A 24,768-nucleotide genomic window follows, 5' to 3' on the forward strand; every position below is an offset into this window, starting at 1 on the left:
TACCAGTGTAGATGTCTCCTTTCAGACATGCCAGTTTTTGGCAGTACTTTCCTCATGCTGTGACAGCATGAGGAAGGTATTGTCGATAACTGGCAAGTGTATTTACATGGTGATCAGCTGTGATTGGACACAGCTGATCAAATGGTAAAAGACCGTTGTGATTGGCCCTTTACTGTGTCATGTGATCAGCTGTGTCCAAAGGACACAGAGATCACAGGGAGAGCTGGATGTACACCGCTGGGGGCGCACTGTTCTGGAAGGAAGTCATACAACGCCCTCCCAGACCTGGACGACTGCGCTGTAGACGTCATTTGGCTATAGCACGGTCAGGTGGTGGTTAAAATGGTTAAACATGCACAAAAAATGCAGCTTGCAGATCTTTTAAAAATGCACCGCATGCGCAGCACCCTAGTGGGAAGAGTTCTATATGATTTAAAGGTATATGTTTTTCATGCATTTTTGTTTTGCTTTTTAAACACCAAAGGAGTATCAAAAACTGATCAACGTGAAAGGGCCCTAACCTTAATAGTTTACTTTTGTACAGAAAAAAAAAAAACCAAAACAAATCGCCCCTAAATACATTCCTCCAACTAAAAAAAAACCTCTAGACTTTCACACATTTTGCCTATACAGCCCAGTTAGTGAAAGTGAGGGTAAAAAACTTCTCAGATAGCAAAATAAATGCAACCAAAATCACTGCACTCATTCCTGGTGGTCAGATTGACCTGCAATCCAATGCCTATTATCAGCTTTCGTTTTAAACAAAAAACAAAAATTGAATACATATATTGCATCTTACCAGACCTTAGATGCAATAGTTTCCTTTTTCAGCCTATTTTCTCTTTATTTTAATTGGTGATCCTGCCAGTAACACACTTCCTGTTGTAGGGTGACAATGCTCACTCGTTCTACTGTATGTAGAAAGGAGCGCCGTTGCCATCCTAGACTGCTCTCCTGATTTTAATTACAAATCCCAACAAAAAAAACAGCTCCATGACATAGTGGGGAATTCTTTTGTAGTTTGCAGGAGAGCTGGAAAAACTAGGAATTCTGGGCAAAATCACCAGGTATTTTCCTGTACCTGCAGAAAATGTACTTAGCCAGAAAAAAGCTGCAATATATTAAATATTTGTTTTTTGGTTTAGACATCCTTTGTAGCTGATTTATAACAAAGGAAAATCCCAATGGGATGAGAGCCTTGCAGGGCCGCTCGAGGTCAGACCATGTGAAATAGCCCCGCTGGTACTCAGAAAATGGGAGCCGTTGTTCTAGCACCAATCCAAAGTGTGAGGACATGAAGAAAAGGACACTGCTCAGGCCGATTCCATGGAGCCAGCAAAAAGTATCAATGTTAGCCTCAGCCCCCGCTTTGGACATGCCTACTGATGCGTTTTGCCCCACTGGGTGGGGCAAAACATGCCAAAGGGCGTGGCTAGAGCAGGGGCTGAAGCCAACACTGACACTTTTTGCTGACTCCATGGGGTCAGTCTGAAGGGAAAATCCCAGAGAAACACACATTTGAGTATCTGGTATCTCAAATTGTTTGAGGATTGCCAGTCTACAGTTCTCTTTTAGGAGCAACATACTATAAATATCAACTTCAACACTATGAACTGGTCATTTGTACTTACCTATAAGAGACGCCAGGTCTCCTTCCAGCTGCTGTGTAACTGATATGTGCTTTTCAGCCTCGCTCTTAATTGCACTGATATCATCCTTAAACTGGGTGTTTTGCTGTTTGCGGAAACAGATAGTATTGCCTGTAAGCATTATTACTAAAACCATTGCTTGTAAACAATATATTGGCATAAATGTATGTATTAAAGTGTTACTAAACCCAGGACCCTGCAGCCACTATCTGGTCTCTCACAGTACACACAACATGGAAATGCAATTATTTTAGTAAAAATAAATTGTTAAATACCTTTTCTCATCAGCAGTTAGAGCAGAATTGTGACTTCTATCCGTGTCCAGCAGAGCACTGGTTAAATTTTGTAGGAGTTTTTGTTCTGCTCTAGGAGGATGCAGAACCTTGAACCTCTGTCTGGACAGTGCATGTGATCAGCACCGGGCAAATCAGCACTCTCCAAAGAAAAAAAAAAAACCTCTCTAGCAATACACACCAAACTGAGCATGTGCAGAGTGTCTCCACATGATGTCTTATCAGGTGATAAGAGGGGGACACTGGAAGAAGGGAAGGATCAGAGAATTCAGGCTCAAACAGCCTTTTTACTCAATGCAGAGAATTAACACCTTAGGATCCACAGTGACCATATCAAGCATGCTTTACAACATATACAGACTGATTTTACTCTTGCGGGTTTAGTAACACTTTAATTGTAATAAGTGAAACTTCCCCCCCAGAAAGTATATATTAGATCACTTCCTAAACCAGAAGGCTGACACTTATGGATTTGGTCACTTGTATAGCTAGAATTCTCAAATGGTGCTGCATTACCATCTAAATATAGTCAAACCAGGGGGCATGGCTGAGATGTGAGCTGGGTAGGACGCATGGTAACAGAGCCCTGCTATGACTGGAATCCTGAAGGTGCTGCCAACACTTCTCCCTCACGGAATGTCTGTACCGACTCCTGCTAACCTACTGATTGCCCCAGGACCCTATGTCCTCCAGAAGGTATCGCTCCACCCCCACTCCTGTAAGTACTCCACGCTGTCAGCGGCCACCTTCACCATGTGGTCTCCTGCCTCCACCATGTCGGCTAGCACACAGACCTCCACCACTGCAGCTGCTAAGGATGCAACCACCACTGCTGACATCTTCGCGGCTATAACAGCCTGTAAGAAAACCCTTACTGTAAAGATAGACTACATTGCTACCAACATTGGTTTGTCCGTAATAACCTAGAAAAATTCAGATCCAGATTGTCGGAATCGGAAGACAGGATTTCACAAGTGGAAGATGCGGTCTGATCCGATTCTATTGAATTACATGCTCTGCAAAGGTAGGTCAAAGCCTTGCAGGAGAGAGCTATTGACAATGAGAACAGGCTACAACACAACAATCTCAGGATTCTGGGGCTGCCTGAGCGTGCGGAGGGAGCTAACCCCGCTGTGATTGACCAACTTCCTGGGCTTGAGGGGTTTGCCACCGATGTTTGTGGTGGAAAGGGCACATTGTGTCTCCTCCACTCCCCAGTGTCGGGGGCTCCAGCTTGGCCTTTGTTACTCTGGCTACTCAACTACAGGGACTGGGACATCCTTGCTGCTGCCAGGAACACCCCTGACCTCAGATAATGTTAAGGTCTCATCTATCCTGATTACTTTCCTTTTTTTTTCTTTTTGTTATTGTTTTTCCCTTTTTTTTTTTTTTATGGCCTAGTAGGCCTTCACTATGGGGTCGCCATCTGGAGCTTCCCCCTCTGGGTAATTTCTAGATACTTGGCCTTTAGTTCAGTTTAGGGTTGAAGCCTTCTCCTCCACCCTCAAGTTTTGTTTATACTTGGGGTGTGGAGGTGCTTTGGCAGGGTAGGCATTGTAGCCTTTTTTCCTATGTTTGGGCTACTGTTTTTTGACTGTTTACAATTTTTCTATTTTTCTGTCCTTGCTTGTGTGTTGGCTCATGCTGATTTTGCTGCCAAGCAGGTACCCTCCCCAGCCTCCTGGTCTTTAGACCATTTTGCTCTGACACTCTGGATCTCTAAATCTATGAAGGAGGACACGTTTGACAGTTCTGTCGTGGAACAACTGGGTTTTCGGTTTCAATATTTTTATTAAGAAAGTTTTGTTTTTAAGAATATAACAAGCTCAAAATACGCCCTCGCAGGGGCAGAGCAAAACAATAACACATAAACAGAGATATCCTGCTGACTTGTATTAGTCAAATAACGAAATGTCCAATGACATCAAAAAGACAGCAAAAAGCCGATCTAAATAGCAGCAGTAATCCAACATAATATCGAAAAAAGAAAAAAGGTTAGAAGAAAAGAAAACAAAAGGGAATCAGAAAGGAAACACGAAAGAAGGGAAACTAAAAGGATCACAGATCCAGGGCTAGCATAGGCAGCGACTATAGGAGGCCATAACTAGTAGGAGGCAGGGATGGCAAGGAATAATGTATCCAAGGTTTCCCAAACCTTAAGAAATCTCGGATGAGAATCATGAAGAATGCTAGACATCTGTTCATTGAACAACATTTCCAGCATTTAACCGGGTCTTCACCCCCTGGAAGACAATTGAAGGGGTTCTCCAAGCTTGAGCTATAGCAGGTTTGGCCGAAGTAAAAAGGTAGGATGCCAATTTCTGCTGAGACCTAGACAGACCCAAAATTGGGCAATGCAGGAGGGCCACTTTTGCATCCCTATGGACCGTAATATGAAATAGCGTTTGTAGCAAACCAAAAACCCTAGACCAGAAGCCTATCAATCGCGGGCACGACCACCAAATGTGCAAGACGTCCCCGCGTAGACCACAGTTCCAGAAACACCTATCTCTGCCAGTCGGATTAAAGTGAGCAGTCCGGGCCGGGACCCAGTACCACCGCAGGAGAACTTTATAGGCTGCCTCAAGAGTGACTGTATTGAATGAACATTTCGCCACCATCCCCCAGGCCCTACGCCACTCCTCCGCTGCAATTGAGACACCCAGATCTCGCTCCCAATGAGATACATAAGACAGGGGATGATGAGGAGGACCTACTGTTAAGAGAGGCATAAATTACAGAAATGAGACCAGGGGACCCTGGGGAATGCTGACAGACGTGCTCAAAGGGCGTTTTGCGGTAAGGATTTGTAGAGGTACGACGGAGGGATAAAACCCAGTGGCGCAAACTACAAATACCGATAATATTCCCGTGGCGAGACCCCACTTGCCTCTCGAAGAGATTCCCATGATGGAAACGTATGAGAACTCATGAAATCATGTACAATGACAAAGCCATGGGAGGTCGGAACAACTGAGTTTTCAATTCTAAATATACAGGTACACTGATGTTTCAGTATATTAAGATCCATGTCACCCACATTTTTTTATTGCAGGAGACACACCTCACGGGCAACAAAATACTTGCACTCAAAAAAGATTGGGTACAAAAGGTATTTCATGCTACATATTCTAATTTTTTTCGAGGAGTCTGTGTGTTAATTAGTAAATGGATTCCCTGCATTGTGGAGGTAATCACACAAATCCCTCTGGTAAATTTGTCATAGTGGTATTTAAACTCTGGGGCAAAAAATATGTTATTGTTCTTTAAGTCCTTTATACAATTCTAGACAAATTCATTTCATACTGCCCGGCTAAGCTTTTGATTATTGGAGCCTTCAATGCTTTATTATCTCTGGAATTGGATAGACTACCTCCCGTCTAATCCTTGCTCTGGGGATCTGGGGATCTGGGGGTCTGGGCCCAGGCTGCCGATTTGAGGGAAATATGGAGATGGAAAAATCCTACTGCCAGGAACTATTCTTACTTCTCTACTTCTTACAAAACAGGGTCTCGCATTGATCTGGCCTTTGCAAACCCCGGTACTCTTACCAGATGTCCAGGAGGTGACGTATCTTCCCAGCAGATTTTTAGATCACTGCCCGATGCTGGTAAAGCTACGCTCCTCTATTTACTGTTATCTGTCCCTGTGGAGATTGGAATCCCATTGGATTTCTCACCCGACATTGAAGGAGAAAATTTCTGACTTTATTCAGGACTACTGGCTGACTAACGAGGTGTCTAGTATGGGACGCCTTCAAGGCCTACATTAAGGGTCAATATATTTCCCTCATGTCTGCTATTCGCTCTCTGACCAGGGCTCGGACCTTACGGCTCTTCAGCAGGAAGTTGACGACAGAGCCGCTTCTTATATCAACTTTCATTCCGCACAGGATTTTGAGCACCTCTCTTCTGCTAAAAGAGAATTGCATCTTCATATGGCAGAAATCACCAGGTTAGACTTGCATAGGCAGTTGTTTTTTGAACAGGGAGATAAAAACAGCAGGTTCCTAGCTATGCTTTCACAATAATGCAGACCTCTTCTATATCTGAAATCCATGCCCCAAATGGTTCAATTGTCTCCTCTACCGAGGAGATCCTGGCGGAATTCAACAATTACTTTATTCAACTGCACTCCTCTTCCCTCCCCTCTTTATTAGACAACCAGTCTAATGCCAGCAGGTCTAAGAGAACAGAAAGCCTTCCCTTTTAGGGAGCATCAATTTAATTAAAATTAAAATTCTTCAATTTTACATATTTGTTTCGCCACTCTCCACAATGGATTTCCAAATCCTGGTTTACTCAATTGAATCAATTAATTTCTTCTTTTCTTTGGGGCCCACATTTTCCTCACTATAAGCTTACTACATTAATGAGACCAACTTTACACGAACGCCTGGTCCTCTCAGACTGTCACAAATATGATCTTGCCACTCAGCCTGTGATGACCCACTGGTGGTTCCAGCTGGATGCCACCAACTCCTATATGATGTTGGAGGTCACCATACTAGGTGCTTTGGAAGCCCTACAGGCAGGTATTTTGTGGACTATTCGTTTTGAATCTCAGACTCAGTCCACTGTTTTTCCACATACTCCACTTTTGAATAATCCTAATTTGTCTCATTTTTAAGCCTTACCTGATCCCCAAGCCTGGGCTAAATATCAAATTAAATCTCTTTCCCATATGTTGGAAGATGAGTTGTTGAAACCAGGGGCGGACTGACCATTCGGACACGCAGGCAATGCCCGAGGGCCCGGGGTTAGTAGGGGGCCCCACGAGATGCCCCTGGTATCTTTCATAGCTGCTCGCATTATCGTCGATAATCTAGGCAGACAACCATGGTGGAAGCTGACTTGGAGCCCAGGATAAGGGAAGAGACCGAAGAGGAGATGCCAATGATGAATGAGAAATCCTCCATCCTTGCCATACCCGGTAACTGTACATGGCTCAGTCTGGGTACACACACAGCACATGCTGGGAATAGTTCCCGGCGGAAACCCAGTCATGTTCCTCCTTCCATCTCTTCAAGCTGTGCTGTCTGTGCCCCCAGTGAGGATGACAAAGCCGGCTGTGTGCCCGGACAGCATGTGCAGGAAACAGCTGAGGGGCAAGGATCAGGGGGAAAGTGAGTAGGGGAGAGGGAGAGTCTCACCCTCTCTCTTTCACCTCCACCTCTCTCTCTTACCCCCACCTCTCTCTCACCCCCCTCTCTTTTACATGCCCTCTCACCCCCCTGTCCCCCTCTCTCTCACCCCCCCACCTATCTTTCTCACCCCCTCTCTCACCCCAACCCTAGCTTTCATGCCCACCCCCCTCTCTCTCTCTCACCCTCCTCAATCCCTTTCTCTCTTTTTTTACCCCCCCCCATATAACCCCCTATCTCTCACCCTCTCTCCCTTTCACAATTTTCTCTCTCTTTCACCCCCACCCCAACCCCCCTCTCTCACCCACCTCTCTCTTTCAACCCCTCTCTCTCTCCTGCCCCCACTTCTCTCACCTCTCTCTCTCACCCCTTCACCCCTTCTCTATCACCCCCTCTCTTTTTCATCCCCCTCACTCTCACCCCCTCTCTTTCACCTACCCTCTCTCTTTCACCCCCTCACTCTCTCCCCCACTCCCTCCCTCTCTCTCACCCCTCTCACCCCCTCTCTCTCTCACACCTTCTCTTTTTTACCCCCTTACTCACCCTTATCTCTCTCCCCCACCCCCATCCCAGCCCCCCACTCTAACCCATCTGTTTCAGCCCCTCTCTCTCTCCCGTCTCCACCCCCACCTCTCTCTCTCATACCCCCTACCCTCTCCCTCTCACCCCCACCCACACTCTCTCTCACAACCTCTTTTTCACCACCCTCTATTTCACTCCCTCTGTTCCTCATTCCCTCTCTCACCCCCTCTTTCACCCCCTCTCTTTCACCCCCACCCCTCTCTCTCAAACCCCTTCTCTCTCCTCCTCTCCCCCCCCCCTCCCCTCTCTCCCATCTCTTCTCCCTCTCTCCCCCCCTCCCCTTGCACACCCTCTGTCTCTCACTCTCTCATCCACCCCTTCTCTTACCCCTGCTCTCTCTCATGTCTCCCTCTCTCTCACCCCCGACTCTTTTTCACCCCCCCATCACTCTCACTCCCTCACCTTCCCTCCCACCTCTTTCTCTCTCTCTCTCTGCCCCTCTCGCTCACCCCACCCTTCCCCCCTCTCTTCTCTCACCCCCTTCTCTCTCTCCCTCTGCCCCCCCCCCTTCTCACCCCCTCTTTCTCTCACCGCCTTCTCTCTCTTTCCCTCTCCCTCCCCCCTCTCCTCTTTCTCCCCTCCTCTTCCCTTCCTCCTTCTTACCCCTTGTCAAGGATCCGGGTATGACCAGAGATGTGTGGACTGACACAGGGGACAGCAGGCTTCAGGAATGATGTAATAATAATATAATTTATTAAGCGCTGATATACAAAAACGCACAGTAAACAAAAACCAAACCTTCAACTAATATCAATATGTTCAGGAACACAGGCGTAGTCAGGGCTGGAGAGGTGGAGTGGTCAGGCAGGCCGGGTCAGGAACAATCGGGCAGATATGGCACAGAGGGGCAGGCAAACAGACAGTCAAAAAGGAGAGCCAGGTCGGTGCAGGCAGAGTTCAGTCATGGTCAGAATCAAGCAGGAGAGTCAAGCAGGTAGAAGACAGGATACAGGTTCAGGACAACAAGGGCTCATGGGAAAACACCAAGGCACTGATTGCAGGCCTGGTACTGCTTAAATACACCTCCTGCAATCAGCCTCAGGTGATGGCTTGATTGCAGGAGTAAGATCCTGGCTGCTGAAAAGCACCTGCTGGTGAGAACTGATACTGCAGCCCACACACCAGGTGAGCCCCAGCACCACCAGCGGTGGTGGATACATAAGATGCCTGTGAGGAGTTAGTTAGAAAAAATACCAAGTCTTGTATTACACTGTAGCAATACTTTACCTATATAGTAAACAGGTACATTTGTGGAACATTGAAAGTATTGAAAAAAAAAACATTTTATGTTTAAAATGGTTGTAAACCTAAGACTTGAAATATGAACAAAGCATATCCCTCTATAGTGTGTAATTGTCTCAATTAAGAGCACATTTCTCTCTGCTGCTTCTTTCATCTGCTATCAGAATGAATCACTTCTGAGAATTTTTCCTGACACCAGGATAAAAAAGGTGACAGGGGAGGGATCTCCAGCACACAGCATGTGATTGACAACCTCAGCTTTGTTCCTGTGTGCTGTGTGAAGGGGGGTGTTCTCTTACCTACAATCAGCTCTTGAAGCTCTCTTCACTGAGCTCATCAGTGTTCAGTTTCGCTCTCTGCCCCCTGCGTTCTGAAAGCTCAGACAAGCTGTATAAATTCTGGAGTTTAAAGGGATGTAGGGAAGAGAAAACTGCAGATAAACAGGTACAACTTATGTAGGAGGATTGGTTTTATCTCTGTGTATCACCTGATGGTAGTCACTTCACTGGGTATATGTAAGGGTTTACAACCACTTTAAGTGTATAGACCACCAAAAAAAAAAAAAAACACTCACCAGCTTCAGCCTACAGTTTTCCATAGTAACAAGCTCAAGTTTTCTGTTTATTTCATAGATGTCTCTGTCAGTCTGCTTTATAGTCCCAAGGTCATTCTGGAGCTTATTGAATGCAGAATTTCTAAGTGCTTTTAAAGAGTTCTTCTTAGCTTCCTGGAAAAGTTACTTTAGTTAGAACAACTATTCTTACGCTACAATAGTAAGTTCACTTTTTGTGAAAAATGAAAAGCCACGATGTACCGTGAAATGATGCCTCGACTCTTCCATTACTCTTATATATCTCTGCATTGTTTCTACCTGATGGGCCTAAGCTCCTCTTCTTGCTGCTTGAAATGTGTACCATTAAATGCAAACCTGTTCCATGCTTTTGGTAATGCCCCAGCATCAAACATTTCTGGAACGTAGTAAACTACCCACCTCTAACGCCTGAATGGACTCTTTTTGGCCTAATCAAGTTCGTTCCCCCACTCCAGTAGTGTCCTCTGCCCCCCCTTTCCCCCATAGCAGTGACCTCTGGTCCCCTTCCCCCCCACCCAGCAATGTCTTCTGCCCCCCTTTCTCCCAGCCTCCTCCACTGCTGCTAACATTCTCAGTGCACAGCAGAGAGCAGAAGAAAGCAGAAGGTCGGTCCTAGCAACCAATCACCTGCGGTTTAATATGAAAAGTTCATTTGGCCAGTTCCTCCTCCCGCCCTCCGTCCTGAGCCCTGCTGTCTTCCACTCTCCACTGTGTACGGAGAATGTCAGCAGCAGCAAAGGAGGCTGGGAGAAAGGGGGGAGAGGGACCTGTTAGCGGTCTACCTGTCACCTAACCGCGGTCTACCTGTCGAACGGTTGCTGACCCCCGCTGTGTATTGTCTTTCTTGGTTTGACTTGTTGGGCAAATGTTATGGCCATTGTTCTTCTTAATGGCATTCTTAAAATAGAAAAAAAAGTTAAGTAATTCCAAATATCCAGGCCACTTTTACAGACCCTGCTAAACATAGTGGCCGTGATGCTCCCATACTGCTGGTCTAGCAGTCAGTACACTGTAAACCATTGCTATGGAGTGTTAGTTCATCATAATGCTCATAATGACAAGAGCTAATTGGTCAGCACAACCACTTAACCACACTGACCAATGCAAAGAACTTCTGGAACACCTTGTCGGAAGAAGAAGCTTTTAATTGGTCAGCACTGTCACGTGGTAGATGATGATCACTGAATCCACAAACAGGATGAAGCACAGGGAGGCTTTATTTAACCACTTCAAGTCCGGACACTTTCACCCCCGTCTAGTCCAGGCCAATTTTCGGCTATTCAGCGCTATCACACTTTGAGTGACAATTACTCAGTCATGCAACACTGTACCCATATTACATTTTTATCATTATTTGAGACAGATAGAGCTTTTGGTGGTATTTGATCACCATTGGGTTTTTATTTTATATAAATGAAAAAAGATCGAACATTTTAAAAAAATATATAATTTTTTGCTTAGTTTTTGTTATAAAATTTTGCAAATAAATAATTTTGCAAATAAATTTAGGAAAAAATGTATTCTGCTACATTTTAGGGTAAAAATAAACCAAAACAATGTATATTTTTTAGTCTGTGTGAAAGCTATAGAGTCTACAAACTGGGATATATATAGGAAAATTGATCAATTGAGACTCTAAAATGCTGGACGCTGGTATGACATATGGCAGTGATCAGGATGCTGGTATGGCGGTGATCGGGATGTTGGTATGGGGTATGGCGGTGATCAGGATGCTGGTATGGGGTATGGCTCAGAGCGAGTGTGAAAAAGGACCTAGTTGATGGAGAGTGTGATGAGGCTGAAGTATTATGGGTAGAACTGCACATGGGGGTGCATACTACAAAGGTAATCATTGGAGTTTGTTATAGGCCTCCCAGTGTTAATGAGGAGGTGAAGACTCAGCTCCTTGCACAGATCGATAGGGCTGCAAGGGCTGGGACAACATCTTAGCAGCAGTGACCATAACATGATTTCATTTATTGTTAGCTGTAAACAGCGAGCACATACGGGAAAAATAAAAATGCTCAATTTTAAGAGAGCTAATTTTCCAAGGCTGAGAGCTGATCTCCAAGACTTAGACTGGGAGGGAATATTGGCATCGATGAACACAACACAGAAATGGGAGTTCTTCAAAAAGACTGTATGTGAACACACTGCAAAATATATTCCCATGGGCAACAAATTTAAAAGGCTAAAAATCAAACCTATGTGACTTACGGCCAAAGTTAAAAAAGCTATAGATAATAAGAAAAAGAGCTTTTATGAAATATAAAAATGAAGGAACACTATCATCGTTTAAACATTACGAAGAATATAACAGAATATGTAAAAAGGAAATAAAGGCCGCAAAAATTGAAAACGAACAGCAGATTGCAAGAGATAGCAGGACCAACCCCAAAAAATTCTTCAAATATATTAATAGTAAAAAGATTCGGTCCGAGCATGTAAGCCCTTTACAAAATAATCTAGAGTGGGTGACTGGGGACAAAGAGAAGGCAAATTTATTAAATACCTTCTTCAGCTCTGTGTATACAAAGGAGCACGGGGGAGCTCTTGTCCACAATGGGCATGGTATTGACACAGCTCCAGATGATCTACATTGATATGATCCCAAAGTATTTAGACAAAATAAAGGTGAATAAAGCAGCTGGACCAGATGGCATACACCCACGGGTCCATAAAGAATTGAGCTCTGTCATTTCAAAGCCATTGTTTCTAATTTTTAGGGACTCTTTAATGACTGGCATAGTACCACTCGATTGGCGTACGGCCAATGTGGTGCCAATATTTAAAAAGGGGTGAAAATGTTTAACAAGTAATTACAGACCTGTTAGTTTAACTTCTATAGTTGGGAAGTTTAATAAAAGACCACATAGATGAGTTCTTGCTAGAAAAACAATATAGGATCTGGGATTAAAAATCCCATTTCAGTCTTTGCAGATGACACCAAGCTGTGCAGTGGAAAAACGTCCTTACAGGAGGTCTCCAGTTTACAAGCCGACCTCAATGCACTGTTTAATTGGGCAACTATGTGGCAAATGAGGTTTAATGTTGATAAATGTAAGGTTATGCACTTGGGGGCTAAGAATATGCATGCATCATACATACTAGGGGGGGTACAACTGGGGGAATCAATGATGGAGAAGGATCTGGGGGTTCTGGTAGATCACAAGCTTAATAATGGCATGCAATGCCAAGCATTTCTAAAGTGAGCAAAATCCTCTCTTGTATTAAAAGAGATATAGATTCCAGAGAGAGAGAGATATCATATTACCGCTGTAAAAGACATTAGTAAGACCTCATCTGGAATATGAGTTCAGTTTTGGGCACCAATTCACAAAAAGAACATTGGGGAACTGGAGAAAGTACAGAGAAGGGCAACCAAACTGATAAGAGGCATGGAGGAGATCAGCTATGAGAAAAGATTAGAGGAACTGAATTTATTCTCTCTTGAGAAGAAGATATTAGGGGGGATATAATCAACATGTTAAATACATCAGTGGTTCATATAGTGAACTCGGTGTACAGCTATTCACCCTGAGGTCATCACAGAAGAAAAGGGGGCACTCTTTACATCTGGAGGAAAATAAATTTAATCTGCAAACACGGAAAGGTTTCTTCTCAGTCAGAGCTGTGAAAATGTAGAATAGACTCCCTCACGAGTAGGTTTTGGCCAGCTCAGTGGATTGCTTTAAAAAAAGGCCAGGATTCTTAGATACACAGAATATAACTGGATACTAACATTTATAGGTACAGTTGATCCAGGGAATATCCGATTGCCTCTTGGGGGATCAGGAAGGAATCTTTTTCCATGCAGGAGCAAATTGGTTCATGCTTTGCTGGGGGGGGGGGGGGTTGCCTTTCCCTGGATCAACTGTGAGTATAGGACTATAACTTTTTTTTCTTTAATGGTTGAACTGGATGGACTTTTGTCTTTTTTCAGCCAGAATAGCTATGTAAAAAAAAAAAGGACTATGGTGGTGATCAGGATGCTGGTATGGAGTATGGTGGTGGTCAGGATGCTGGTATGGCATATGAGGTGATCAGGATGCTGGTATGGAGTATGGTGGTGACCAGGATGCTGGTATGGAGTATGGTGGTGACCAGAATGCTGCTGGAGTATGGTGGTGACCAGGATGCTGCTGGAGTATGGTGGTGACCAGGATGCTGGTATGGAGTATGGTGGTGACCAGGATGCTGATATGGAGTATGGTGGTGACCAGGATGCTGATATGGCATATGGCAGTGATCAGGGTGCTGGTATGGTGTATGGCAGTGATGAGGATGCTGGTATGATGTATAGTGGTGATCAGAGAGCTAGTATGGCATATGGCGGTGATCGGGACACTGGTATGGTGTATGGAAGTGTTATTGTGAGCACTGGGACAGGTAACAGGGGCTGGCTGCACACTTCATTGTTGCTACATTAGGGCAGTGATCAGAGACACTCGGGCTGGCTGGCACAGCAGTCAAACAGTGTACAAGCAGCCTTAAAGGCTGCTGTACACTCACAGGCTGCTGCATCAGTCCTCTCTGCCCTCACAATGAGAGCAGGGAGAACTGATCTTTAGTTTCAGTTTCTAGTGTTTACTATGTGGTTGCTATGATTGGACACAGCAGTCGCATGGCAAAATACCATGTGATCACCTGGACAAAGCGGTAATGTGCAACATACTGATTGCTCGCTCTGTGAGCTACAAAGGAGACGCCGATGCGGACTGACATACAGGTACATTAGGCCACATCGGCACAGCTTCCCTTCCGCCGTCTATAGACTACCGTCATATTACAGCAGCAAAAAAACTAAAGTAAGGTAAGATACGTTTTGCGCTATGGGCTGATCTACCAAATAACTACTAGAAAGTGAATGTTCACCTAAAGCCAGTGGTGTGACACCACCTTATACAAGAACTTACCTTTATATTCACGTTGGCCTCAATGGCCTTGGCAATTTTGCTGATGGACTGCTCCAAGGATTTTTGTCGGCTTCTAAGTTCTGTAAAGAAAAAATGTAGTTCAGTGCATTTTTTACTTGTGATTACTTCTAGCATGGGCTCTACATCTCCAAATATCTAAGGTCACAGATGTCAGTTTCTTCATTGCTGTTTTTATATTCCTTACCCAAGACACTGAGAGTTTTTAAATTTTAGCAAAAGTCATGAACTTCTGTAGAATTTAGCTATTTTTGCGAAGGCATTAAAGTGGTTCTAAAACCTTAAAGCAGTAGTAAAGTCACCTAAGTACAGTTTAAAAAATGGTCCCTCAGCAGGCTTAAGTCATAATGTACTAGTATGCACCACATACTAGCACATTATGGCAGACTTACCTGCAAAGGAACCCTCCAGTGCTGTGCTGTCACAGCTCTCCCTGGTCCCAGGCGACTTCCATCTTTGCTTGGTCTTCCTTCCGGGTTTCTCATCTTCGGCCCCTTGAATGGCTGGGCCACAGATGACATCACTCCCACGCATGGGCACTAGAGCGAACTGTAAATATTGTCACACATACGTGGCTCAGATCCCATTACCACTGCTTTGCAGGGGGACATTTATAACAGAAGAACAGAAGAGATCACTAACCCAGAAGAGACCACTAAAAACTCTGTCTGTCAGTAGTGATGGGCCGAACACCCCCTGTTCAGTTCGCAGTCAAACATTTGAATCTAATATAGTTAGTCTGGCTGAAGAAAGACAAAATTCCATCCAGTTCAACCATAGAAAAAAAAGTTATAATCCTATACCCACAGTTGATCCAGAGGAAGCAAAAAAAATCCAGCAAAGCACGATCCAATTTGCACCTGCTGGGAAAAAATATTCCTTCCTGATCCCGAGAGGCAATCGGATATTCCCTGGATCAACCTTACCTATAAGTGTGAGTATCCAGTTATATTCTGTGTATCTAAGAAATAATCCAGGCCTTTTTTGAAGCAATCTACTGAGCTGGCCAGAACCAACTCTTGAGGGAGTCTATGCCACATTTTCACAGCTCTCACTGTGAAGACACCTTTCCGTGTTTGGAGATTAAATTTCTTTTCCTCCAGACGTAAAGAGTGCCCCCTTGTCCTCTGTGTTGATCTCAGGGTGAATAGCTCTACACCGAGTTCACTATATGAACCACTGATGTATTTATACATGTTGATCATATCCCCCCTTAATCTCCTCTTCTCAAGAGAGAATATATTCAGTTCCTCTAATCTTTCCTCATAGCTGAGCTCCTCCATGCCTTGTATCAGTTTGGTTGCCCTTCTCTGTGCTTTCTCCAGTTCCCCAATGTTCTTTTTCTGAATTGGTGCCTAAAACTGAACTGCATATTCCAGATGAGGTCTTACTAATGATTTGTACCGGGGTAATATGATATCTCTCTCTGGAGTTTATACCTCTTTTAATACAAGAGAGGATTTGCTTGCTTTAGCTTGGCATTGCATGCCATTATTAAACTTGTGATCTACCAGAACTCCCAGATCCTTCTCCACCATTGATTCCCCCAGTTGTATCCCCCCTAGTATGTATGATGCATGCATATTCTGTCAGACGGCAGAAGCCAGCGTCGGGAGCGGAGCGTTTTTTTTTTCTATTCTTTCTTTTGGTAGTGGCAGCGGGCATCGTCACTTACATTGGATCTACTTCGGTTATAACTGGATACTAAAATTTATAGGTAAAGTTGATCCAGGGAATATCCAATTGCCTCTCGGGGGATCAAGAAGGAGTTTTTTTCCCAGCAGGAGCAAATTGGATCATGGTTTGCTGGGTTTTTTTTTTCCTTCCTCTGGATCAACTGTGGGTGTAGGATTATAATTTTTTTTTTTAATGGTTGAACTGGATGGACTTTTGTCTTTTTTCAGCCAGACTAACTATGTAACTATGTAACAGCTGCGCCGGCCTGACAGTTCCTAAATATTTAAGGGAAGGGGCCACATGGTGACGTCAACCAAGTGACTCCGCCCCTTGTGATGTCATCATCAGCTGGGATTGGCCAAAGCATTGCAGTTGACCTGTGATCAGGTGCATTGCTTTGGCTAATCACAATGCACTGTCAGGGTGCAGTGCATTGTGGGGCGTGACGAGCAAACAGGCTGCCAAAAGCCCTTACTGTTTGTGTGTTCGCCGAACACACGAATAGCCGATGTTCGAGTTGAGCTTATTTCCGACTGGAACATCAAACCCAACTCTACCTGTTAGCAGATTTTTACATTTTTACCTTTACTACCACTTTAAGGTTTTTTACCTTAATGAAATCTATGCGTTCTGTCCCTTATACTTACCTGAGCCCAATCTTGACTGAGCAATGTGCACGAGAGCTCTGGCAGATTGATAGCAGCGGGAGCCACTGGCTCGTGCTGCTGTCAATCAAATTCTGTGATGAGAGAGTGGGGGCAAGGTATTATTTTAATAAAAAAAATGTAAAGCTTTACAATCTCTTTAAGTCAACATGGAAGGGGAAATTAAAGTACAGTGGTACCTCGGTTTACGAAAGCCTTGGTTAACGTTATTTTCGGTTTATGAATGAAAATCCATTGAAAATAATGCCTCCGTTTACAAATTTTTACAAATTTATTTCACAATACAAAGTGTATGTCGGTGCCAATTTTTAAATGTAATTTCCGGCTTTTTTTTTCTTCACTATAGCTCACAAGATTAGCTGTCATTTTCCCCGGAGTTACAGGGAACTTTGTTTCTTTTAAGACACTAAAAGGAACCATTATTTTTTTTAACTTGGGGAAATACACTAAAAGAAAACTTTCTTTCTTTTAGCTGGGGGTAAAGTGACAGCTGAATCTCTGAGCTATAGTGAAGAGAAAAAAAAAGCGATAATTACATTTAAAAACCAGCACCATAATAAATAAAAAAACGGCATGGAGTCCCAGCTCCCATCCATACCAAGCCCTTCGGGTATGGTATGGATTTTGAGGGGAACTCCTATGCCAATTTTTTTTTAAAAAAATGCCGTGGGGGTCCCCCCCAAAATCTATACCAGACCCTTATCCAAGCATGCAGCCCAGCAGGTCAGGAAAGGGGGGGGACGAGCGAGCAGCCCCTCCTCCTGAACCATACCAGGCCCCATGCCCTCAACATGTGGGGGTGCTTTGGGAAAGGGGGGCTCCTCCCCCCCAAAGCACCTTGTCCCCATGTTGATGGGGACAAGGGCCTCTTCCCCACAACCCTGGCCGGTGGTTGTGGGGGTCTGTGGGCAGGGGGCTTATCGGAATCTGGAAGCCCCCTATGTGAATGAGTATGGGGCATACAAAGTTGGTAAAACCTATATGGACCTGAACTGATACTAGGGCATTTAATGAAGCGTTTCACAGATTAAACCCGCTTTTTCAGGACAGAAAGAGAATATAGCAATCTGGTAAACATGAAGAAAAACTCAATTAACCACTTAAGCTCCAGAAGGCTTTTCCCCTCTTATGACCATGGCAATTTTTTTCTAATCAGCACTGTGCTACTTCTACTGGCAATTGCTCAATCATGCAAAACTGTACTCAAATGAAATGCAAATTCATACAAATAGAGCTTTCTTTTCATTGTATTTAATAACCACTGTTTTTTTATTTTTTTCTATATAAATGAAAAAATAAAACTAAAAATTTTGAAACCCCCCCCCCCACGTTTTTCGTAGTTTCTGTTATTAAATTTTGCAAACAAATAATATTTCTTGATACATTTAGGCCACAAGGTATTCTGCTACATTTCTTTGGTAAACATAACCCAAATCAGTGTATATTATTTGGTCTGTGTGAAAGTTCTAAAGTCTGCAAACTATGGTATATACATATATTTGAAAATTGAACTGTTCCAAAAGGTAGCCACGGCACTCTATGTTTGAGATAAATGCCCAGGTGCGAACAGCAGTGTTTTTATTGTCAACATTTCAATAAAGCTCAGGCCATCTTTCTCAAGACACTGCAGTTTTGATCTTCCTCCTCTGCAAGACCCTTGAGTGCCTCTAAACCAGTTTTGAATTTATATTTGAAAATTGATCAGTCCTGATGCACTGACAGCCCATTTCATTTCTTGAGGCTCTAAAATGCCAGGATAGTACAGATATCCCCCAAATGACCCTTTCTGGAAAGCAGACAGTCCAAGGTATTTAGTAAAAGGCATGGTAAGTTTTTTTGAAGTTGTAATTTTTTGTCACAATTTTTTGGAAAATTAAGGTATTAAATTAAATTAGTTTTATAAACTATAGTTTTAGTATATAAAATAAAAGATTGCTTCATACATTCATTTTTTGAACAACTGTTTTCCTTTTCTTTTCATCAGAGTAGTGACATAGTGATACAGGACTACTCTGGGGTGGGGGTGGTGATCAGGGTTTTTTTTTGTAATTGCTTATACCAGTGATGATCACTGTTACAAGCAATAGTTTTAACTGTCATAAATGGCTTTCACTCACAACAGCTTGCTTACTATTGTAATGATATGATTGGCTACAGGTAATAACATGGTACAGGGTGCCGTAATTGGCCTAGGTACCATGTAATAGTTGTGGGTCAATCACAGCATAACAATATTAAGCAAGCTGTCATGAATGGAAGCCATTCACAACAGTTTTGCTTACATGTTATCATGCGATCCCTATGATTGGTCATAGCAATCACATGATACTCCAGCTGCACTGCAGATGGGTACCGAGTACTGTGATCCACTGTGTCCAGCAGACACAGGATCGCTCTGCTGCACACCGCAGAGGGCACGACAGTGCATATGTGCACCGCAACATATTGATATGTACAATATACACGACGTCAATAATCATATAATAACACTATCAACTTATCAGTATATAGTTCTAGTAGTTCACATACCTGATTATAAAAACCATTGTCCAAAGTGGGATTTCTCATTCAGGGTTCCATGGAACCCAGGGGTTCCTCCAGAGGTTTCTAGGGGTTCCTTGAGCAATTTCTGCCTCTTAAATAAGTTCGCAATGACACAATTGATCTTTTTAACTCCTTCCGCCTACTGGCCCTTTAAAAGTTCTAAAAGCCAAGATACAGAGGTTGGCATTCAGGTCATGTGACCGCCGTGATTGGCTGTCATAGTGGTCACATGAACAGAAAGCTCCCGATCAGAGCTTACCAATCCCTGGGAGCATGGTAAATTGATCAAGGGCCACTTATATGCAGTCGCTCTGTGTTAAGGCTCACTTGCAGAGCAACCACATATATGTGTATGGACAGCGGGAAGTGGTTGTCAAGGGTAATTCCTCCCACTGAACACTAGTGTAAGGAGCAAACTTCCCACTGATCTTCACACTAATGTATCATGAGTTGTAGATATAGCAATTTTTAGACCGAAAAGTTAATTCAAGGGTTCCTCTGTGTCAAAAAGGTTTAGAAAGGCTGGTCTAAAGAAAAGCGGCTGCATAGCGCTGGGCAATTAAATTCCACATTAAAATATTGTATAAGTGTTTGACATACAGTGAATGAAATAAGTATTTGATCCCCTGCTGATGTTGAATGTTTGCCCACTCACAAAGAAATGATCAGTCTAAAAATGGAATGGTAGGTGTATTGTAACACTGAGAGACAGAATAGCAACAAAAAATTCAAAAGAAATGCATGTCTAACAAATTATGCACTGATTTGCATGTTCATGAGGGAAATTTGATCCCCTATCATTCAGCAGGATTTCTGGCTACGAGGTGTCTTTCAGACAGGCAACAAGCTGAGATTAGAAGCAGTCTCTTAAAGGGAGTGCTGCTAATCTAATTTTGTTACCTGTATAAAAGACACCTGTCCACAGGAGCAATCAAACAATCAGATTCCAAACTCTCCACCGTGGCAAATCAAATACTTATTTCCTTCACTGTAAGTATGTTTGGTGTTCTAGCACCCAATTCTCTTGAATGATTATGCTGTAATAATACGTTCAGATTTGATAGCAAATTGTCATTTTTAGGATCAGTTCAGATCCATATAGGTTTTAACAACTTTGTATAAATAAAGTATTGTATATGGTTTCAAAACAAGTGTCATCTCGCATGTACCTGCAAAGTCGGAATATTTGGTAAAAATATATTTTTCTCTGATGGTGTCTTGAAATTATGGATGTGGTACTGTTTTATTATCATGTTAATGTAATATTATGATGACAGGATGCAGTCACTGTTCAAGCAATACATTTTCCAGTCAGCTCAGTTCATTTTAAAATCAACTTGTCAAGCTGGTTCATGCTTGGAGGCCACCTGCAGCTCAAATTTCAGCCTTTTCAGCTGTCTATGGGGGCCTTAATGCCCTTCTCTTCCCTCCCTTCCCCAAATTTAAACTTGATCCCAAACAGTTTTTAACAAACTTCTAAAACGGAGTCTCCCTGTTGTGAATGACCTGAAGAAGAGAAAAGTGATAGGCTCTAGGAAACCTGCAATACTTACCTCCAAGTGGCCTGGCATGTAAACAAGCAGATTTGACTTACATGGAAGAAAGTCTGCATGACAGGAGGTAGAATCAACCCTGTGCCCAATGATGAACCCTAAAAATGAGTTTGTATTTTTACTTTGTCTCTAGCTCTTTTCTCCTACTGTATTTTGGCCATGATTCCCTATAACACAATATGACCGCATGTTCTCACCTCCAGTATGTTTCTTTAAATCCTCATAGTCGGTATTCTCTCTATTGTAGGTGTTTTCAGCCTCCTTCATAATGGGAATGTTATTGGCCAGTTTTTCTTGCTCATTTTCTAGGTGTTTAATACAAACTTGAATTTTATCCTTTAATAAACATGAAAAAATGCAGTTAGACTGTGTTGTAGGATTTCCTACTCAGTGAGTATGGTTCCCTGGCTGTCATGTTGATTCATTGTCTTCAGTACTTTCTGAATCACTAACCCAGAAAATAGTAAACCACATTAGAGCTCTAAACTCATGCAAAATTTTCTAATCTGTATACTGATTATAGGTCAATGACCTTAAACTCACCATCAAGCAGAGAAAGTAAGGGCAGCTAGCATTTTCATTAGGAACATTTTTTTAAGTTTTTCATATATTTGTCTATTTCAGGACTAATACATAAAAATATAAATACATATATATATATATATATATATATATACACACACACACACACACACATATATTTATATTTAGTTGGGGTAATAAGATATATTTCATATGCAAATTTGGCATTTTCATTTCAAGCCAGCAGGTTGATCTTTAGGCTCACATTCACATGTTTTTTAGTTTTTCCAAACTCACTTCTATGAAAGAAGCTTGTTGTTTACAGAGCTCAAAACTCAAGAAGAAATGAAAAATGAGCTAGTGAACTGACTTGTGCTACCACTCTCTTGCTTTCTTCAGACAGCTCTGTATGAGGTTTTAATCAGAGAGAAGGACTCCGAAGGAAAGCAGCTTCTGCTGTCCTTTCTGTTTAGAAAATATGGTTTGTTAAGCCTGTCTTGTTGGTTCACTCTGTATTAAATGTTTAATTGTGAAATAATAATCTTAAATACTGTATGTTTTCTTTAAAGATTAACTCCAGCAAGATAAAAAAAACACACAATTTGATGCAGATATGCATTCTTTAAAAAGTATTAAATGTATTTTTAAATGCAGCTGGAGTGCGTATATGAATCTATTCTGGTATCACTCTTGTAACTCCCTGTACAGCAGCACTTGGATGGGGAGAGCACTAGCACACAATCAGTCCACATAATCTTGCAAGAAACAATCTGAGAGGATCAGGGAGGAGAGCAGATCAAATTAATGTTGAAGCACTCTGCTGCTGCTCACGTACAGTCCAATCACAGGCTGGGGGCAGGGATGTGACCCAGCTGTATTGCTAAATTGTAGTAGAAAAAGTCAAGCCACTATCTTGTCTGTGCTGTCTGAGACCTTATGATAGGCTTGCTGATACAGAATACACTATACCTGAATTTATTAGATGGCTGCCACAAGAAGCTATTGCTTAAAATGCATTAAAAAAAACCTCTGCCAACTGGCAGAATACAAATTTGAAATACTGTACATATATGTTTACTGCTTTACCTGTCCAGCCAGCTTTGTGATACATATATACACCTTTGACACACTACAAAGCCAGATGGGTGACACATGTAGTCACGGATTAAACAATTTTTCGTTCAGCTTCAACATTGACTAGGTCAACTCTGCCTCCAGCCTTCTCACGGGACAGTGAATAAACATCACTAGCTTTGTTAAAGCAGTCTTTGGCAATCTCCAATCTGCCTACACTATCTTCTGGACTGCACCCTGGGAGAGTCCTTCTTCAGGGAACCACATAGCTGTCCTAGTGTCATGAACACTTTCCATTGACAGTCCATCAGCAGGGGCCCCACAAGTTCTAGAATGCTGCAGTACCACAAAGACAGAACCACAGGGTGGTGGCAATGGGATCAGTCATCACTGGTCTTTACTCCCAGAGGGGGACTGTGGAGAGTCATGTGATGGCAAACTTAGGTGAGTAAAACAGGGTTCTTTTGTTAATAGTAAATGGGTGGGATGGTGTTGACAGGAAGGAATGGGGGGAGGGGATTTAAGTATGGCCAGATATAGGCTTTAACTGAACATAGAGTGGTAATCCTAACCAGAAAGCAGCAGAGTGATCTTACTAATTAGCATAGGTGATTGTATCATAAGAATGTAAAATGAAGTACCACACCACTGCTAAAGGGTGTAGATAAGACTTTATTCAAATAAAAGACAGGAGGACATTAAAAAAAGAATCAAACTCATCTTGGGGGTCCAAAAACGCCCCCCTTCATCAGAGCTTAAGAATGAAAACAATCTGAATGGAATAGGAATGAACTGGAACATTAATGGTATCTGTCAAATCACTCTCCTCCGCTGTCAAGAACATGTAACGCCTCAGTTTTATGACAGCTGCTGGTCTCATTCCAGCATCCTGGTTTTGGATGAGCTGCATTCCCCGTCTGCCTGTCCACCTGCTGGGTGATTAATGTGGACAGTTTCTGAGTGGAGACCAAACCTATTTTAAGCCAGCCAAGCCCTCAGTCTCATGCTTGTGATAGTGTCTGTAACACTTGCTTCAAGCTCCTTGTTTCCCTGCCTTGTTCCTGTGCTTTGACATTCATTTTAGCCCTGCTCTGCCAAATAGTTAAGATTACCTTGCTGATGACCTTGGATCAGAGTTTGCTTGTGCTCAGAACTCAGCATGCCTTTTGACCACGGATTAGACCCTGACCACTCTTTAGACACTGCATGCTCTGAACCCGGACTGTCACTGGACCACTCTGCCTGTCTGCCAACTGCAAGTCCCTTTTTGCTGCACTCAGTTCGTGCCTGCCCTGGCATGGTAGCCAGGAACTATAGCATTGTGTATAAGACCTGAGTGCAACCAAGGCCTGCTTTTCTTATCGGAAAGGGGGCTGCTATAGGTGAAGAACACAGAAGCCAATTATAGTGCCTGACCACCAATGCTAGGTGTAGGCGTGACAGCCACATTTCCGATTCTCCAGGCACACATTGCCCACACACATCACAAGAATGACTGTCCAAAATTACTAATAATTTGGCAGGTACAACAGTAAACATGTATATTTATCAATCATGTATTTTACGGTTTACTTAAAATCTCACTTCAATAGTTTTTCACCAGTGCTCTTTGACTTCCCTTACACCTCTAATCTCACCTCCAGTGTCTTTATCTCTTCCTTGAGATTCTGTTCTTCAGTTAAATTTTCTTTACTTGCATTATCCAGTTCTTCACTTATGCTGCAGATCTCTTTGTCCCATTTCTCTATTTCTCCCTCGAGACGTTTGCCCTAGATACAAGAACATTATGAATTATTACTCGGGATCAGTATCTTTGCATCAAGTCACCATCATCTTGCATTATACTTAAAATCGTACCGGTTCTAAGTTATATACACACATGTCTATGTGAATCTTCTGTAATTATTCAAACTGCCTGGGGCTTCACTTTGATCAGAATTAATTCAGTCAAGAGATCCTAGGAGTTCATTCTAAGATTTTTCTTATATGGTATGAAAAAAATCTGTACATGTAAAGTTAAAGCGGTATTAAACCCAAAAAATGTAATATATTGCAGCTTACCAATCATTACATATGATGGCTGCATTAGTTTTATTTTTTAGGCTTTTTCCCTCTGTTTTTACCTGGGGATCTGGCCAGTAACACACCACCTGAATTAGAGTGCCTCCACTCTGGATGAAGAGCACAGAGGGCACCTTTGGACAGCAGCATTGTCAGTCTAGGGAAGGGGAATGTTAGATGCACTAGCAGATTTAAATACACTAGCAAATTTAAGCCAAACTCCAGCTAATACATTAT

General features: G+C 42.8%; 1 protein-coding gene across 1 annotated transcript in view; it reads right to left on the minus strand.

Moving 5' to 3' along the window:
* CCDC175 (coiled-coil domain containing 175) overlaps positions 1–24,768 on the minus strand; it is a 108,346-nt gene that overhangs the window by 5,337 nt on the left and 78,241 nt on the right. The window contains exons 13-17 of the mRNA XM_089676536.1: positions 24,108–24,239; positions 21,072–21,210; positions 14,418–14,497; positions 9,484–9,636; positions 1,632–1,734 (exon numbers count right to left, since the gene is read on the minus strand). Of these exons, the coding sequence (XP_089532662.1) occupies positions 1,632–1,734; positions 9,484–9,636; positions 14,418–14,497; positions 21,072–21,210; positions 24,108–24,239 (607 nt within the window). The remainder of the gene's footprint in view (positions 1–1,631; positions 1,735–9,483; positions 9,637–14,417; positions 14,498–21,071; positions 21,211–24,107; positions 24,240–24,768) is intronic.

The sequence above is a fragment of the Staurois parvus genome, unplaced genomic scaffold, assembly GCF_062004578.1.
Source record: "Staurois parvus isolate SC_StPar_1 unplaced genomic scaffold, SC_StPar_1.0 ptg000171l, whole genome shotgun sequence".
Classification (NCBI taxonomy): Eukaryota; Metazoa; Chordata; class Amphibia; order Anura; family Ranidae; genus Staurois; species Staurois parvus.